A 17,574-nucleotide genomic window follows, 5' to 3' on the forward strand; every position below is an offset into this window, starting at 1 on the left:
CCCTCTCTCTCTGCCCCTCCCCCGTTCATGCTCTGTCTCTCTCTGTCCCAAAGATGGATAAACGTTGAAAAAAAAAAATTAACAAAAAAAACAAATACAGGACAATTCTAGTATTTTGGACTCTTGTTAACAACCCAAAAAGTAGGTTACAGAAATGGGTTATAATCTAGCACGAAAATTGTTAGAATAAACATTCCTACCACTTCCCCCCTCCCCATACTCTTTCTGTCATGTAATATTACTAAAATTTGATTCTTTGCAATATTTCTTTTAAATCAGTAACGTCAGAGAAATGCTAGATGCACCAAAGTTAACAGTGTAAGCATATAATAGAACCACTAGAGGGCTATATTTACCCACTGAATTTAATTTTATAACTTGGAATGGCACAGCAGGAAAGGACCCAACATAATCCTTTGCCTTAATTCTCCCAGCTATGTAGAAAATGAAGGGCGGTTGATCTGTCCCAGATCTTACAGGTACCCGTACTCAATTTTTATAAATGTAAACTAATGCTCCAAAGAGTTATCCATACTCTGAGTGAATCTCGTCAGTATTCCAAGATCAAAATATTTTCAAATGACCGTAAAGCAATTAACACATAAGAGGAATTCTCCTTTTTAAAAAAAACTCTGGGTTATTGGGTTTTAAGGGTTGGCTTTGGGTTGTTTTTTGCATTCAGTATGCAGAATAAAACAAATTGAGCTTTCTTTGGTTCATAGGTTCATATTCATTTTCTTTTCTATAAGGGATTATACCTAGTTTTGGCATCCATTTAAATTTCATTTGTAAGAACTGAAGAAAAAACAATTCCGAATTTATCTGCTGTAGATAAAAGCTTTATAGTTTGAGTGTGGTAAGTACAAACTACTTTTTCATGCTTCATGACTGATGCAGAGAAGCTATACTGGGATGAGGCTTAGAACTCTTATGTATCACTTATGTACAAAAGTGAAATGCAATAAAGGGTGCTAATGTTCTCATATACAAAAGGCAAAGATTTTGAAAAGAGGTGTTAATTATAAATAATGTTAAAGTACTGTTCTACTCACCTACTGTTTTAAAGATTAGCTATATACAGGGTACCTGAGTGGCTCAGTGAGTTAAGTGTCCAACTTCAGCTCAGATCATGATTTCATGGTTTGTGAGTTCGAGCCCCGCATCGGGCTCTGTGCTGACAGCTCAGAGCCTGGAGCCTGCTTCAGATTCTGTGTCTCCTTCTCTCTCTGCCCCTCCCCCACTTGTGCTCGGTCTCTCTCTGCCTCTCAAAAATAAATAAATGTTAAAAAAAAATTTTAAAGATCAGTTATATATGTAAACAAATCATTTTTCTATCTGAAATCCACTGGGTCTAAGCTTACTTGTTTCTTTTAACTTCAAAATTAGCTCTGGTTTAATAAACACAGGTCTATATAACTTAAAGAAATAAAACACTTTATTTTAAAAATTACAAGTATGCTTCAAATGAAAACTGTCCATTTATTAAGCACCCAGAGTTCCAAGCATTGTACAAAACATGAAAATACTTGCTCATACTCTTTTAGAGCAAAACTGCTTATTCTGCTGCACTCATTTTTGCATGGTGTTGACATTTCAGTTCCACTGTCGTAAGAGGACCAGTTCTTCAAGACTTGCTCAGGAAACAAGTTTCTGATCCATAGAAGTAGATCATGCAGGAAGTTTCTCTGTTAATGTTACACTTAATGTCCTCTTCCTGGTTAACAGAAAATGAAAGTATTAAGTCTACAGAAAAATGAATTTTAATAGGACTATATTCCAAATATCAAGTTTCGACTCAGCATTAGTTCTTATACTGTTTAGCCAACCGATTTACCAAATTTAACTATCATTCATATTACATTTTATTTTCCCTTCAAAGGGAAAAGCAAGAAAGTGACATAAAATAAAGCTATATAATAGGCTACAGCCAAGAACACCATAGTGTTCTACATACTGGGGAAACAAATAAAACTGAACAGAAACTTTAAAGGGGAGATAATATCAATTTCAGAAATTCAGAGATTCAAAGACTTTTCTTCACACTCACCTCTGAAACCTCCACCTCCTCTTCCTCCTCTGAAACCTCCACCCCCTCTTCCTCCTCTGAAACCACCTAAAAACAGAGGAAATTTTAAATTACCGTACCCTATCCTACTCCCATCAGCCTAACACCCTAGATTACAACTTTCTAAGCAAGTATTCTGTTTTAATGAATTACAAAAGCTGGTTTCTTTAACGTCCTATTTAGCCCTGCTGTTAAATGTAGGAATACCTCAACTTCTGCTCACATTAATTACTTTTTTGATTGAACAAAGGCTTTTTATCCTAAGAACAAAAGGTAGCAGACAGGAATGGTTTCACTCTGGGGATACTATAATAAATACAATATTTAAAGTTAATTCAGCTGCATATGGAGCAGCACTGATGCTCACATGTTGAATAGAAAATTTAAACTTTTGAAGTATCCGACACATATTTGGCCCCCTGTTTGAGTCTCCATTTTTACTTCTTTTGGTTGCTAACTTTGTAAGGAATGATGAAACGTAAGAAGAGGAAAAACCAACATTTCTAAAATAATGGTATAAAAATATAGAAGTTTTAAGACAGATGAGTCAGTTTTTTCAATGTTACATATGAGATTGAATATAGAATGGGAATAAAGAGGAGCTTATTAGATTATCAAAAATATTTAAGAAAGACGTATTTTCAGATTTCTTAAAGAGATAACCTCCTAGCTATCTGGACCGAAAAAAAGGACGTTTAGAGTGAAATAATTAAATTAAGAAAGGCAAAGGTGAAAACAGAATTCTCTCTACTTTCTGATTCAGTAACAGAAGATGTCCAACTAATTTTCAGCTCCCCTTCCTAAAGCCTACTTTGCCATCATCCTGTCACCCACCCACCACACCACTACTCCCAGATCTAGTCCTACTCAGTGCTGCACCCCACCTTATCCCCAGCCCTGTTCATCTTCTAACCCTCATAATGATGAATGTTACAAAAGTTCTGGGAAATACATATATCAAAATGCTGAAATCCAAGCAATGAATTTATTGGTTAAGTCTTTGACATAACATCAGAAGATAGGGGTTTTATTTCTGGGACTGCCAACGGCTCAATTAGGGCAGATTAACTTTTGTTAGCCTCTCATTTCCTCATCCAAAATAAGGCTATCACCTAGCCTACAAGGCTCTGCTGAATATTACAGGAACATACATGCGTGTGAAAAGAATACGACAAGCTCTCAGCATAAATTCAACACCCAGTGATATTAATTAAAAAACTAAAATTCAGTCAAGATAATCTTATACTTTATAAAATGTTCAACAAAACACAAATAACCCCACAGAGATAAAATCTCTCAAAATTATACTTTATTAGGTTTTTGAAAAGTAAGTCATTGAAACTAAGCATTATTACTAAGGCAACCTGCCAAGATTTGAAACTAGCTTATCTAAAAAAAATAAACATAAGGGAGGTTTCCCTATATACAAAATTAAAGTGTACTGTGTGAACTGGCTGCAGCTGTGAAATCTCATTAGAAATTTCCCTCACAGGTGGAGAAGCGGCAAGATGGCGGCTTAGGAGGACGCTGGGTTCACCGCGCGTCCTGCTGATCACTTAGATTCCACCTACACCTGCCTAAATAACCCAGAAAACCGCCAGAGGATTAGCAGAACGGAGTCGCCGGAGCCAAACGCAGACGAGAGGCCCACGGAAGAGGGTAGGAAGGGCGGCGTGGCGGTGCGCGCTCCACGGACTGGCGGGAGGGAGCCGGGGCGGAGGGGCGGCTCGCCGGCCAAGCAGAGCCCCCGAGTCTGGCTGGCAAAAGCGGAGGGGCCTGACGGACTGTGTTCCCACAACAAGCGCGACTTAGCGTCTGGGAGGTCATAAGTTAACAGCTCTGCTCGGAAAGCGGGAAGGCTGGAGGACAAAGGGAGGGAGAGCTGCTGAGACCCCTGACGACAGAGCTCAGCTTGGTGGGGAACAAAGGCGCTCGCCAGCGCCATCTCCCCCGCCCATCCCCCAGCCAAAATCCCAAAGAGAACCAGTTCCTGCCAGGGAACTTGCTCGCTCCGCGCAAACACCCAACTCTGTGCTTCTGCGGAGCCAAACCTCCGGCAGCGGATCTGACTCCCTCCCGCTGCCACAGGGCCCCTCCTGAAGAGGATCACCTAAGGAGAAGCGATCTAAGCCTGCCCCTCCTACCCCCGTGCACCTTGCCTACCCACCCCAGCTAATACGCCAGATCCCCAGCATCACAAGCCTGGCAGTGTGCAAGTAGCCCAGACGGGCCACACCACCCCACAGTGAATCCCGCCCCTAGGAGAGGGGAAGAGAAGGCACACACCAGTCTGACTGTGGCCCCAGCGGTGGGCTGGGGGCAGACATCAGGTCTGACTGCGGCCCCGCCCACCAACTCCAGTTATACACCACAACACAGGGGAAGTGCCCTGCAGGTCCTCACCACGCCAGGGACTATCCAAAATGACCAAGCGGAAGAATTCCCCTCAGAAGAATCTCCAGGAAATAACAACAGCTAATGAACTGATCAAAAAGGATTTAAATAATTTAACAGAAAGTGAATTTAGAATAATAGTCATAAAATTAATCGCTGGGCTTGAAAACAGTATACAGGACAGCAGAGAATCTCTTGCTACAGAGATCAAGGGACTAAGGAACAGTCACGAGGAGCTGAAAAACGCTTTAAACGAAATGCATAACAAAATGGAAACCACCACAGCTCGGCTTGAAGAGGCAGAGGAGAGAATAGGTGAACTAGAGGATAAAGTTATGGAAAAAGAGGAAGCTGAGAAAAAGAGAGATAAAAAAATCCAGGAGTATGAGGGGAAAATTAGAGAACTAAGTGATACACTAAAAAGAAATAATATACGCATAATTGGTATCCCAGAGGAGGAAGAGAGAGGGAAAGGTGCTGAAGGGGTACTTGAAGAAATAATAGCTGAGAACTTCCCTGAACTGGGGAAGGAAAAAGGCATTGAAATCCAAGAGGCACAGAGAACTCCCTTCAGACGTAACTTGAATCGATCTTCTGCACGACATATCATAGTGAAACTGGCAAAATACAAGGATAAAGAGAAAATTCTGAAAGCAGCAAGGGGTAAACGTGCCCTCACATACAAAGGGAGACCTATAAGACTCGTGACTGATCTCTCTTTTGAAACTTGGCAGGCCAGAAAGAATTGGCACGAGATTTTCAGGGTGCTAGACAGAAAAAATATGCAGCCGAGAATCCTTTACCCAGCAAGTCTGTCATTTAGAATAGAAGGAGAGATAAAGGTTTTCCCAAACAAACAAAAACTGAAGGAATTTGTCACCACTAAACCAGCCCTACAAGAGATCCTAAGGGGGACCCTGTGAGACAAAGTCCCAGAGACATCACTACAAGCATAAATCATACAGACATCACAATGACTCTCAACCCGTATCTTTCTATAATAACACTGAATGTAAATGGATTAAATGCACCAACCAAAAGACATAGGGTATCAGAATGGATAAAAAAACAAGACCCATCTATTTGCTGTCTACAAGAGACTCATTTTAGACCTGAGGACACCTTTAGATTGAGAGTGAGGGGATGGAGAACTATTTATCATGCGACTGGAAGCCAAAAGAAAGCTGGAGTAGCCATACTTATATCAGACAAACTAGACTTTAAATTAAAGGCTGTAACAAGAGATGAAGAAGGACATTATATAATAGTTACAGGGTCTATCCATCAGGAAGAGCTAACAATTATAAATGTCTATGCGCCGAATACCGGAGCCCCCAAATATATAAAACAATTACTCATAAACATAAGCAATCTTATTGATAAGAATGTGGTAATTGCAGGGGACTTTAACACCCCACTTACAGAAATGGACAGATCATCTAGACACACGATCAATAAAGAAACAAGGGCCCTGAATGAGACATTGGATCAGATGGACTTGACAGATATATTTAGAACGCTGCATCCCAAAGCAACAGAATATACTTTCTTCTCGAGTGCACATGGAACATTCTCCAAGATAGATCACATACTGGGTCACAAAACAGCCCTTCATAAGTTTACAAGAATTGAAATTATACCATGCATACTTTCAGACCACAATGCTATGAAGCTTGAAATCAACCACAGGAAAAAGTCTGGAAAACCTCCAAAGGCATGGAGGTTAAAGAACACCCTACTAACGAATGAGTGGGTCAACCAGGCAATTAGAGAAGAAATTAAAAAATATATGGAAACAAACGAAAATGAAAATACAACAATCCAAACGCTTTGGGACGCAGCGAAGGCAGTCCTGAGAGGAAAATACATTGCAATCCAGGCCTATCTCAAGAAACAAGAAAAATCCCAAATACAAAATCTAACAGCACACCTAAAGGAACTAGAAGCAGAACAGCAAAGGCAGCCTAAACCCAGCAGAAGAAGAGAAATAATAAAGATCAGAGCAGAAATAAACAATATAGAATCTAAAAAAACTGTAGAGCAGATCAACGAAACCAAGAGTTGGTTTTTTGAAAAAATAAACAAAATTGACAAACCTCTAGCCAGGCTTCTCAAAAAGAAAAGGGAGATGACCCAAATAGATAAAATCATGAATGAAAATGGAATGATTACAACCAATCCCTCAGAGATACAAACAATTATCAGGGAATACTATGAAAAATTATATGCCAACAAACTGGACAACCTGGAAGAAATGGACAAATTCCTGAACACCCACACTCTTCCAAAACTCAATCAGGAGGAAATAGAAAGCTTGAACAGACCCATAACCAGTGAAGAAATTGAATCGGTTATCAAAAATCTCCCAACAAATAAGAGTCCAGGACCAGATGGCTTCCCAGGGGAGTTCTACCAGACGTTTAAAGCAGAGATAATACCTATCCTTCTCAAGCTATTCCAAGAAATAGAAAGGGAAGGAAAACTTCCAGACTCATTCTATGAAGCCAGTATTACTTTGATTCCTAAACCTGACAGAGACCCAGTAAAAAAAGAGAACTACAGGCCAATATCCCTGATGAATATGGATGCAAAAATTCTCAATAAGATACTAGCAAATCGAATTCAACGGCATATAAAAAGAATTATTCACCATGATCAAGTGGGATTCATTCCTGGGATGCAGGGCTGGTTCAACATTCGCAAATCAATCAACGTGATACATCACATTAACAAAAAAAAAGAGAAGAACCATATGATCCTGTCAATCGATGCAGAAAAGGCCTTTGACAAAATCCAGCACCCTTTCTTAATAAAAACCCTTGAGAAAGTCGGGATAGAAGGAACATACTTAAAGATCATAAAAGCCATCTATGAAAAGCCCACAGCTAACATCATCCTCAACGGGGAAAAACTGAGAGCTTTTTCCCTGAGATCAGGAACACGACAAGGATGCCCACTCTCACCGCTGCTGTTTAACATAGTGCTGGAAGTTCTAGCATCAGCAATCAGACAACAAAAGGAAATCAAAGGCATCAAAATTGGCAAAGACGAAGTCAAGCTTTCGCTTTTTGCAGATGACATGATATTATACATGGAAAATCCGATAGACTCCACCAAAAGTCTACTAGAACTGATACAGGAATTCAGCAAAGTTGCAGGATACAAAATCAATGTACAGAAATCAGTTGCATTCTTATACACTAACAATGAAGCAACAGAAAGACAAATAAAGAAGCTGATCCCATTCACAATTGCACCAAGAAGCATAAAATACCTAGGAATAAATCTAACCAAAGATGTAAAGGATCTGTATGCTGAAAACTATAGAAAGCTTATGAAGGAAATTGAAGAAGATTTAAAGAAATGGAAAGACATTCCCTGCTCATGGATTGGAAAAATAAATATTGTCAAAATGTCAATACTACCCAAAGCTATCTACACATTCAATGCAATCCCAATCAAAATTGCACCAGCATTCTTCTCGAAACTAGAACAAGCAATCCTAAAATTCATATGGAACCACAAAAGGCCCCGAATAGCCAAAGGAATTTTGAAGAAGAAGACCAAAGCAGGAGGCATCACAATCCCAGACTTTAGCCTCTACTACAAAGCTGTCATCATCAAGACAGCATGGTATTGGCACAGAAACAGACACATAGACCAATGGAATAGAATAGAAACCCCAGAACTAGACCCACAAACGTATGGCCAACTCATCTTTGACAAAGCAGGAAAGAACATCCAATGGAAAAAAGACAGCCTCTTTAACAAATGGTGCTGGGAGAACTGGACAGCAACATGCAGAAGGTTGAAACTAGACCACTTTCTCACACCATTCACAAAAATAAACTCAAAATGGATAAAGGACCTAAATGTGAGACAGGAAACCATCAAAACCTTAGAGGAGAAAGCAGGAAAAGACCTCTCTGACCTCAGCCGTAGCAATCTCTTACTCGACACATCCCCAAAGGCAAGGGAATTAAAAGCAAAAGTGAATTACTGGGACCTTATGAAGATAAAAAGCTTCTGCACAGCAAAGGAAACAACCAACAAAACTAAAAGGCAACCAACGGAATGGGAAAAGATATTCGCAAATGACATATCGGACAAAGGGCTAGTATCCAAAATCTATAAAGAGCTCACCAAACTCCACACCCGAAAAACAAATAACCCAGTGAAGAAATGGGCAGAAAACATGAATAGACACTTCTCTAAAGAAGACATCCGGATGGCCAACAGGCACATGAAAAGATGTTCAGCGTCGCTCCTTATCAGGGAAATACAAATCAAAACCACACTCAGGTATCACCTCACGCCAGTCAGAGTGGCCAAAATGAACAAATCAGGAGACTCTAGATGCTGGAGAGGATGTGGAGAAACGGGAACCCTCTTGCACTGTTGGTGGGAATGCAAATTGGTGCAGCCGCTCTGGAAAGCAGTGTGGAGGTTCCTCAGAAAATTAAAAATAGACCTACCCTATGACCCAGCAATAGCACTGCTAGGAATTTATCCAAGGGATACAGGAGTACTGATGCATAGGGCCACTTGTACCCCAATGTTCATAGCAGCACTCTCAACAATAGCCAAATTATGGAAAGAGCCTAAATGTCCATCAACTGATGAATGGATAAAGAAATTGTGGTTTATATATACAATGGAATATTACGTGGCAATGAGAAAAAATGAAATATGGCCTTTTGTAGCAACGTGGATGGAACTGGAGAGTGTGATGCTAAGTGAAATAAGCCATACAGAGAAAGACAGATACCATATGGTTTCACTCTTATGTGGACCCTGAGAATTTAACAGGAACCCATGGGGGAGGGGAAGGAAAAAAAAAGCAGGTTAGAGTGGGAGAGAGCCAAAGTATAAGAGACTCTTAAAAACTGAGAACAAACTGAGGGTTGATGGGGGGTGGGAGGGAGGAGAGGGTGGGTGATGGGTATTGAGGAGGGCACCTTTTGGGATGAGCACTGGGTGTTGTATGGAAACTAATTTGTCAATAAATTTCATATTAAAAAAAAAAAAAAAAAAAAAAAGTGGAAGAGAAAAAAAAAAAAAAAAAAAAAAAAAAAAAAAAAAAGAAATTTCCCTCACAGGTAACTTACCACCTCTGCCACCTCTGCCACCTCCGCCTCTTCCTCCTCCTCGACCTCCCCTGCCACCACCTCTTGGAGGTCCCTTCTCACCGGGAGGCCTAGGTAAAAACCTCTGCAGTGGTAGCAGTTTATATGGGTCTATATAAAACTGGAAGTGTAACAGAAACGATTAATGTGATGATTTGGAAAGCAGTACAGTACAGTCATTGAGAACTACACACGACTCAAAACAACCTGGGTTGAAATCCCAACTCTATTAACTACTGTGTAGCCGTGGGCAAAGACTTAACTTCTTTGTGCCTTAGTTTTCTGACCTGTCAAATGAAGAGAATCAAGTGCCTACCCCACATAGTCTTGGTGAAGATCAAAAGAGTAATGTATAAAAGTACTTCAACTTTGCACACAATAAGCATTACATGTATAGAAATAAAAACCTAGACCAATTCAATCTCATTTCTCTTTAGAAACAGATGTCTTCCAAAAATTAACTACACTTTCACTCTGCAGACTTGCCCTAAGAAAAATGAAAGCTTTTAAAACCTTAACATTAAAATTCAAAATAAAGCCCAGGCACACTCGCTATTTTAAGACTTTTAATAAAGGATCAAATCAGTAACTATTTGCTGAACATACAAAGTAATAGAGAATATGCATAAACTAAACCCATCCATTATTTGGAATTAAAGAGGTTATTTTGCACAGTAATGAAACATAATGGGGTGTATCTCAATTTTACATAAAACATGCATAAGAAATTTCAAAATGATAAATGTATTACTTATAACAAGATGTCTGAATCCCTCTTTAGACCACCTAATCATTCTTCTTTCCTTCAGAGCCCATTCATTAAAAATAGTACCTAGCTCTGCACTGCCCGATATGGCAGCCACTAGCCACATGTGGCTATTTAATTAACAACTAAAAATTCAGTTCCTGAGTTACATTAGCCACATTTCAGGTGTATGATAGCTACAAATGGTTAGTGGCTGTTGTACTAGGCACGAGTTTTCATCACTACAGAAAATTCAATTGGGTGGCACTAGTCTAGAGATTATTATAATAACATAGGCTGGATAAGAAGGGCCCGAACCATAACAGTGGATCTAGAAATGGGGAGAGGTAGAATGTACCAATTTAGCATCTGATGATAAAAAATACTAAGTACTACATCTTCAAATAATACTGTGAGAAAAGGCAGGCATGGAGATCAAATTTAAATGGCTATCACAAGCAAATTCTTTTTTTTCAGGTCCCCAAATGAGAAGCCGGGCTGTCAGGCCCACCTGAATCAGTTCATTTCCCCGGGGATACTTGTCAGGTTTCTACAGCCAGTAGCAGCCCTATGCTAGCAACAGAACACTGTCCCCATCTCATCTCCTATTCGCATCAGGGTTCTGGGCCCACTCCACTCGTGCCATAACCTTTTGACCTCCCTGTTGCTAAATCCAAAGAACACTTTGAAGCAACATTTTGCCACAGTTGAGCACTTCCCACTGAAAACACTCTGTTCTCCTGACTTTGGTCATAACCACTTTTATGAAACTCTCCTGATTTGCGTCCTCCATGTTTACTAGTGTGACTTCTCAGTCTCCAAGAGACATATAAATTTAGGAGGTACCCCAAAGCTGTTTTTCTCATTCTTTCTTCCCAGACTGTATCATATACTGTCTCTACAATGACAATTTTCCAATTCTGTCTCTAGTCCAGACTCTTCCTTCGAGCTCCTGTGTGAGTATCTCACAAGTGCTTCAAACTCATTAAGTCTAAAACTGAATTCATCATCTTCCCCCTATTCCCTTCTTCTCCAGTGTTTCCTATTTTGGTACTGTGGTGACACTGTCCACAGAGATGTTGAAATCACACATCCGAAAGGTGGGGATATATTTTTTTAATTATTTACGTGCGCACTAGGGTGGGGCAGAGAGGGAGAGAATCCAAAGCAGGCTCCATTCTCAGCACAGACCCCAATGTGGGGCTTGATCCCACAACTCTGGGATCATGACCTGAGCCAACATCAAGAGTTGGATGCTCAAATGACTGAGACCCCCAGGTGTTCCAGGGTGGTGACATTTTTTAACTTCAACTGATCAATTACCAAGATCTATGGATGGCTACTTCCTCTATCTCTCATAAATCCATTCACTGTTCTCCATTTCTACTGTCACTACTACCCTAATCCAAAATGTTACCTCTTCTGGGACTAATGCAGCAGTCTCCGACTTGGCCCCTTCACATACAGTACTAACCGCTTTCCAGGGTATGCTTTTATTTTGCCAGTGGTCTTTTTAAGTATAAACTTAATCATATTCATCCTAATATTTAAAAACAAAACTAAACCTAATGTCTAAACTCTTTCCCATAACCTGAAGGCATTAAGTAACCCAGCCAATGTTTACCTCTAGTCGCTCATAAATGTTCTATGCCCAAGCTATACTTTTGCCTTTTTCAGATCCTTAAATTGGCTTACTGTCTTAGAGACTCGCACTTACTGTTTTCTCTACTTGTAATGTGCTTTCTCCTCCTCTTTGGCTAGCAGTGGTTCCAAACTACATCAAAATTATCTTAACTACATCAAAACTGTCCAGGAGCTTTCCTTTTTACAGTTGAATCTTGGTCCTTAACTAAGACTTACCAGCTCAAATTTCTAAGAGTGGAACCAAGAAATACGTGACCTTAAAAGCTCCCCCACATATTCTAATGAGCAACTAGGTTTGGGAATCACCCCTAGTCAACTTGCAGGTCTCAGCTTCTAGCTCACTTCCTCAGAAAGCCAACATACTAAATTTGGTCCCAATGCTAGCATTTGCATAGTAATATGTATTTCTCCTTCACAGTATGTATCAAAATGTTATTGAAATTATTTGTGAAATCATTTAATATCTGACTTCTAATGTTTCATAATTTAATGTTTTAACTTAGAATGTCTGGTCCTCTAAGATGTCCAATAAAAGAGTTTTACATAAACTAACAAACGTACGCCAGCAGTTATAGAATTTGCTAATATAAGAATGATTTCTGAAAGCCTGTATTAATTACATTTTTTTAAGTTTATTTATTTTGAAAGAGCACACGTGCGAGAGAGCAGGAGCAGGGACACAGAGAGAGGTAAAGAGAGAACTCCAAGTAGGATCTGCGCCATCAGCACAGAGCCTGATGCAGGGCTCAGAACACACGCACCTGACACCGTGACCTGAGCTGAAATCAAGAGTCAGACACTTAACTCACTGAGCCGCCCAGGCGCCTCTTAAATAAATTACTTCTAAAGATCAGTAAGTTCAACGTCTAAAATACAGAACATCTCAATTTACGATATACTGGGGGAGTCTCAAGGGCTCTATGTAGCACTGTCCTAAGGAAGGTCATTCACTTATAAAACCACCGATCCTAGTTATAAGCTTGACTCACCTTCTGCAGTTTTTTAAACGAAGATGCCTTCATATTTTCTGACAATTTAACAGAAAAATACTATTAGTTATATTAAGGAACAATTAAGATCAAAGAAGGTAACCTTCTGAATTCATATGTAATTTTAATAACAAGTTTAGAATATATGGCAATATGTAGGCAAAGAAATGAGTTTCCAAAAGGAAATGAAGTTTTTGTTTCTAAAACTTCTAATTCCACACTCAAGGCAAAGTACCTTAATCCTGTAGCACTTATCCAAATGACAATCATTTCTAAAACCTTCCAAAAAGGAAGTCACTCTTATAGAGCCTTTCTTTTTAATATATGGAGATACATTCTCCTCTCTTGATTCTCCTTTATGGTTCAATCTTAGCAATACTCTGTCCAATTTAATGAAGCAAGAAGTTTAATTAAATCAATACTTAGCTCCAGAAAAAGCAAATGGTAACCCTTCAAAAAGATCATTGGACCTTCTAATTAAAAAGGATACAAAATCTCTAAGTTGTCCAAATATTTCATCCACTTTACCAATTTGTTCTTTGTTCTCTAAATAAACTGGAGCATTGAAATAAGGCACCTTATTTTCGTCTGTAGTACATTTACAAACTATGTCATCTTCACAGGGATGCAGGAACTCTCCTAATACTGAAATAGGACAAAAAAATGTTAAAATATAAAACAGTCTCAAATGATATTGACCCAACATTATCTGGAAGCTTTCTTTTGGGTACCTGGGATTTCACTTTATCTGTTCTCCTCGGAGGCAAGAAAAAAAAAAAAAAGAAAAAAGCCCTAACTGCACAACATATTAGCTTTGTGGCCTGCAGTAAGGCTCTTACATCTCTGCATCAGTGTCCTCATCTTTAGTAAGGGGCTAATAACAGTACCAACGTTTAATATATTGCACTGTTAGGAGTAAGTACAATGATAAATGTCAAGTACTTAGTACAGTAAGACCAAATAACCCCGAACAGATGTTTTATTATAATAACTATCATTACTAAGCACTATACTTACATTCTGCTGTCTCTTTTCTTCTCCCCAGTCCCTAACTGTAAATTAGTCTTTGGTCTTTTTTTTCCCTCCCCTTTTATAACTTCTCACTACCACCTCTTCACCAATGATGCTTCACTCTTTTTCAAGGAAGTGTGGAATCTCAAAAGAACTACCTTTATTTCTAACTGACTATCACCCCAAACTAAAACACTCATCACATCCTGCAAAACCAACTCTTCATCCCTATCACCCAAGCTTAAAACCTGGAATCTTTTATTCCCAGTACGAGCCAAGTTCTACTGAATGTTTCCATTGAAATCTCTCCCATCAAACTGTTCCTTTTTTTTTTTTTTTCTCACTTCCACCATGGTCACAGTTCATCATGCATGGACTGTTGCAATAGCTTGTATGCTAGGACCTGTGACTCTAGCCATTACCCTCTACAAACCATTTTGTACACTGATCGAACCTCATCTTTATATTAGACACTCTTCATCCTTTCTCCTCTTTGATGTAGGCTTCTACTGTCAAATCTCTATCTCACTTTCCATAACTTCCATCCCACCTCATTGATAATTACTCCAAAATTACTCTAATTAGGTCCTTTATCTTGCTTTCCCCCCCTGTAGTCTCCCTTCCGAGCAATTTTTTTCTCACTCCTCTTATTTATGCATAGTAATTGAGAGCACGGGCTTTGGAGTCAGAAAACTTGGCTTTGTCTCTCAAACATATCACTGATCACTTATTACCACGACTCTAGCAGACAAACTTAACTCTTAATCACAGTTTTCTTATCTGTAAAATGGGGAAAACAGGAGTAAGCACACAATATTACCTATTTAATAACTTCCTTTCAGCTCAAGCTCAACTTCCACCTCCATGATACATTATAAGTGCTCTTTTGCTCTCTTGATTCCCCCTTAACATTCTACAGCACTATTATAACTCACTTTACAGCACTTCCACACCCCACTCCCCAACCAAGCACTAACTTCCGTATGAGAGCTGCTAGAGCTATCTTTCAGCACGTCATTCCCAAAATTAAACCCACAACTTCCGCCCCCAAGTAGGGTAAGCTTTGAAACCGACATACAAACTACGTGTTCCGGAGGTCCTTGGTCTTGGCCTTTGTTAAAGCCTCCGCGGCCACCTCCTCGTCCAAATCCTCCTCTGCCGCCACCACCACCTCTGAAATTACCGCCTCCACCTCGGAAGTGGTTGTTGCTGCCGCCGCGACTGAAGCCCCCACCTCGATTAAAGCCTCCACGACCTCCGCCTCGAAAAGACATGCTTACTATACCTGGTGAGAAAAACAGTGCGTACCTTTTGGTCACTGTGGCCTCAGGGTACACCAAGTAACCCCTCCAGCCCCTCTGAGCCACCGTCAGACCATAGAGGCGGACAATAATAAGAATAGCAACCTTGCCACCTCACCCACCGCCAAGCCGCCAGTGACAACCCGAAGGGTGAGGAATGTTACCTCCCCATAGCCTTACGCGCGCGGACCGACCACTCACCAGCCTCGTCGCCCACGCTTAGCACCTCCGCCCCCAGCGAGCAGCAAGGTGTTCACGCCGCAATCCCTTCACTCATCCCTCCCTCCCGCACCTGGGTTCCGCGTCCAGCCATTCTCCGCTTCTCCCGCTCCCTACCTCAACTCACCCACGCCACGTGCACCTCTGGTCCCGCCGCGCACACCCACCCGTCCACTACTTCCGTCGTACACCAGCCTCCTCGGCCACCGTACCAGCACAATGTGGGGACGTAGGGGGGGAACGACAAGAAACTCGAACGGGTTTACAAAAACGCCAGTCACCGGCGGAACCCGCGCCGCTGTCACCTTTCCACAACAGCCTTCAGCGCTGGAGGAGCCGCAATACTATCTAACCTCAACCACTAGCTTACGGCATGCAGGTCCACTTTCCTACTGAGGAGCAGAGGAAATGACGTATAATGGTGGCGTCCTTTGAATCCATACCTTGCCGGAAGTGCCGCCTCGGTGTTGCCCTGGGAGACGGTTGGCGTTGGTGATCCGCTCCCTCTCCCGGGGGTCCGGCGGTTAGAGGTGGCTGTGGACTCGCCGTGAGCCCTTGCTTCTCAGGCTGCAAAATGGCCTCCTCGTTCGTCACCCCACAGTTGTGAGGAGTTTTCAGTCGCGCTCTGGCCCCAGGTGGATCTGGTCGCGTCGAAACCCAGTGCGAGGGCTTCCTGTGTTTTTTTGAGCTCTTTTTTTTTTTTTTTTTTTCTGGACCCTTTGAAATATGCACGATTGTGAGCTCGACTGGTCCATCCTTTTGTGCTGACTAGTCCGTCCTTTTGTGCTGTGGTTTCACTAAAGGAAGAAAAGATGCGTGTGTGTACTTTCCTTTTAAAATGTTTTTTTTTCTTTAAAAACATTTTTATGTGATAAAAAGCCAAACCGTTATTTCTATCTTTTGCACCAAATAGTTTACTCGATTTGTCAAGTACGTTTTTTGTTTTTGTTTTTTGTCAAGTACGTTTTGAGCACCGACAGGCTGTACGCCATCAATACTACAAGCCCCCTTTTTTTAAGCCTTGATATCTAATTTCAGCTTCTGGTGAAATTTCTCTAACAAAGAAAGCTAGTGACCTCCTATTTGTTAAATTTGGTTGGTGTCTTTTACACCCGACTCTTTGGAGACCTTACTTTGGTATTGGACACAGTCGACTGCCTGCCTCTTTGAAAGGGTGGAGATGGGTACCTACTTCAGAGCACTATTTTGATTCGGAAAGAACTTTGCAAACTTCACTATGGAAATACTAGGTAGGAACTATAATATGTTTTCTACACTAATGTATAAGCTTCTTGAAAAAGCCCCTAACAGTCCTACATATAAAGGGAATTTGATAAATGTATTTTTTATTCAGATTTGGTAAATGTACCTTAAATTGTGTACATCATACAGAGGAGAGTTTTTCGTAAATGCCCTGCTCTATTTTGCTTTGCTTCGTTTAGCATTTGCATTCAGTGTTTCCACCTCGATATAATCTACAAGAATTCGAAAGTCCAGCAATAACAACAGGGAACTACAATATCCCCTCACATCCTGAGCATCTCTTTGGCCTCAAAATAAGCGCTTTCATGTTTAACTTTTCCATCTGTACTGCATGTAATGATATACTCACCTTACTAAAAGAGTTTACTCATGCCATAGCCATCCGCAGGACCCCCAGATAGCTCCCCATTTCCTTGAGCAACAAGTCTACAGTAAAATCTCCCCATTGACTAGGTCCTCTACGTGATCAGTTTTATTCCCCTCCTGTGTTGCACACCATCCCTCTGCTTAATCGGACCCGCGTCGTTGCCTTGCTTCTCTTGGTTGTTGTCAAATACTTCCTGCTTAGAAAAGTTTACTTTTCCCATCCAGCAGACCAGACATTTTCTATCTTTTTTACCCTGGAGAACTCTTAAAATAATTTTCATGTCTCAGAAACCCCTGTATAAAAATGTTATAAAATGTGTGTGTGTGTGTGTGTGTGTGTGTGTGTGTGTGTATGTATGTATGTATGTATGTGTATGTATATATATATATATGCATATCTCTCACATGATCGGCAAGTTGTAGACATAATGATCCAATATTAATTGTCAAT

The 17,574-nt window shown here is 40.5% G+C and overlaps 1 protein-coding gene across 7 annotated transcripts; it reads right to left on the minus strand.

Annotated features, from left to right (window-relative positions):
* Positions 1–1,413: 1,413 nt before the first annotated feature.
* Positions 1,414–16,163, minus strand: GAR1 (GAR1 ribonucleoprotein). Of its 7 annotated transcripts, none has more exons than XM_019829093.3 (7): positions 15,938–16,163; positions 15,053–15,259; positions 13,454–13,608; positions 12,964–13,023; positions 9,568–9,706; positions 2,048–2,113; positions 1,414–1,714 (listed from the first exon to the last, which is right to left on the minus strand). In XM_019829093.3, exons 2-7 carry the CDS (start codon positions 15,246–15,248, stop codon positions 1,701–1,703), a joined length of 630 nt encoding a protein of 209 aa, XP_019684652.3. In that variant the 5' UTR covers positions 15,249–15,259; positions 15,938–16,163; the 3' UTR covers positions 1,414–1,700. The 7 variants fall into 7 exon arrangements, with proteins under 7 accessions (XP_019684652.3, XP_019684651.1, XP_006930976.1 ...); XM_019829092.3 differs by lacking the exon at positions 15,938–16,163 and adding an exon at positions 15,800–15,934; XM_006930914.4 differs by lacking the exon at positions 15,938–16,163 and adding an exon at positions 15,707–15,909.
* Between the last annotated feature and the right edge of the window lie 1,411 nt (positions 16,164–17,574).

This window comes from Felis catus, chromosome B1, assembly GCF_018350175.1.
Source record: "Felis catus isolate Fca126 chromosome B1, F.catus_Fca126_mat1.0, whole genome shotgun sequence".
Lineage (NCBI taxonomy): Eukaryota > Metazoa > Chordata > Mammalia > Carnivora > Felidae > Felis > Felis catus.

What these genes read in the sequence shown, in the direction of transcription:
- GAR1 (XM_019829093.3), bottom strand. Translation starts at nt 15,248, where the DNA reads ATGTCTTTTCGAGGCGGAGGTCGTGGAGGCTTTAATCGAGGTGGGGGC. An exon ending in TTGGACAACTTAGAGATTTT is followed by an intron (nt 13,024 to 13,453) that starts GTATCCTTTTTA and finishes TATAACTAATAG; the next exon opens with TATTTTTCTGTTAAATTGTC. An exon ending in TGGCAGAGGTGGCAGAGGTG is followed by an intron (nt 2,114 to 9,567) that starts GTAAGTTACCTG and finishes CTCTGTTTTTAG; the next exon opens with GTGGTTTCAGAGGAGGAAGA.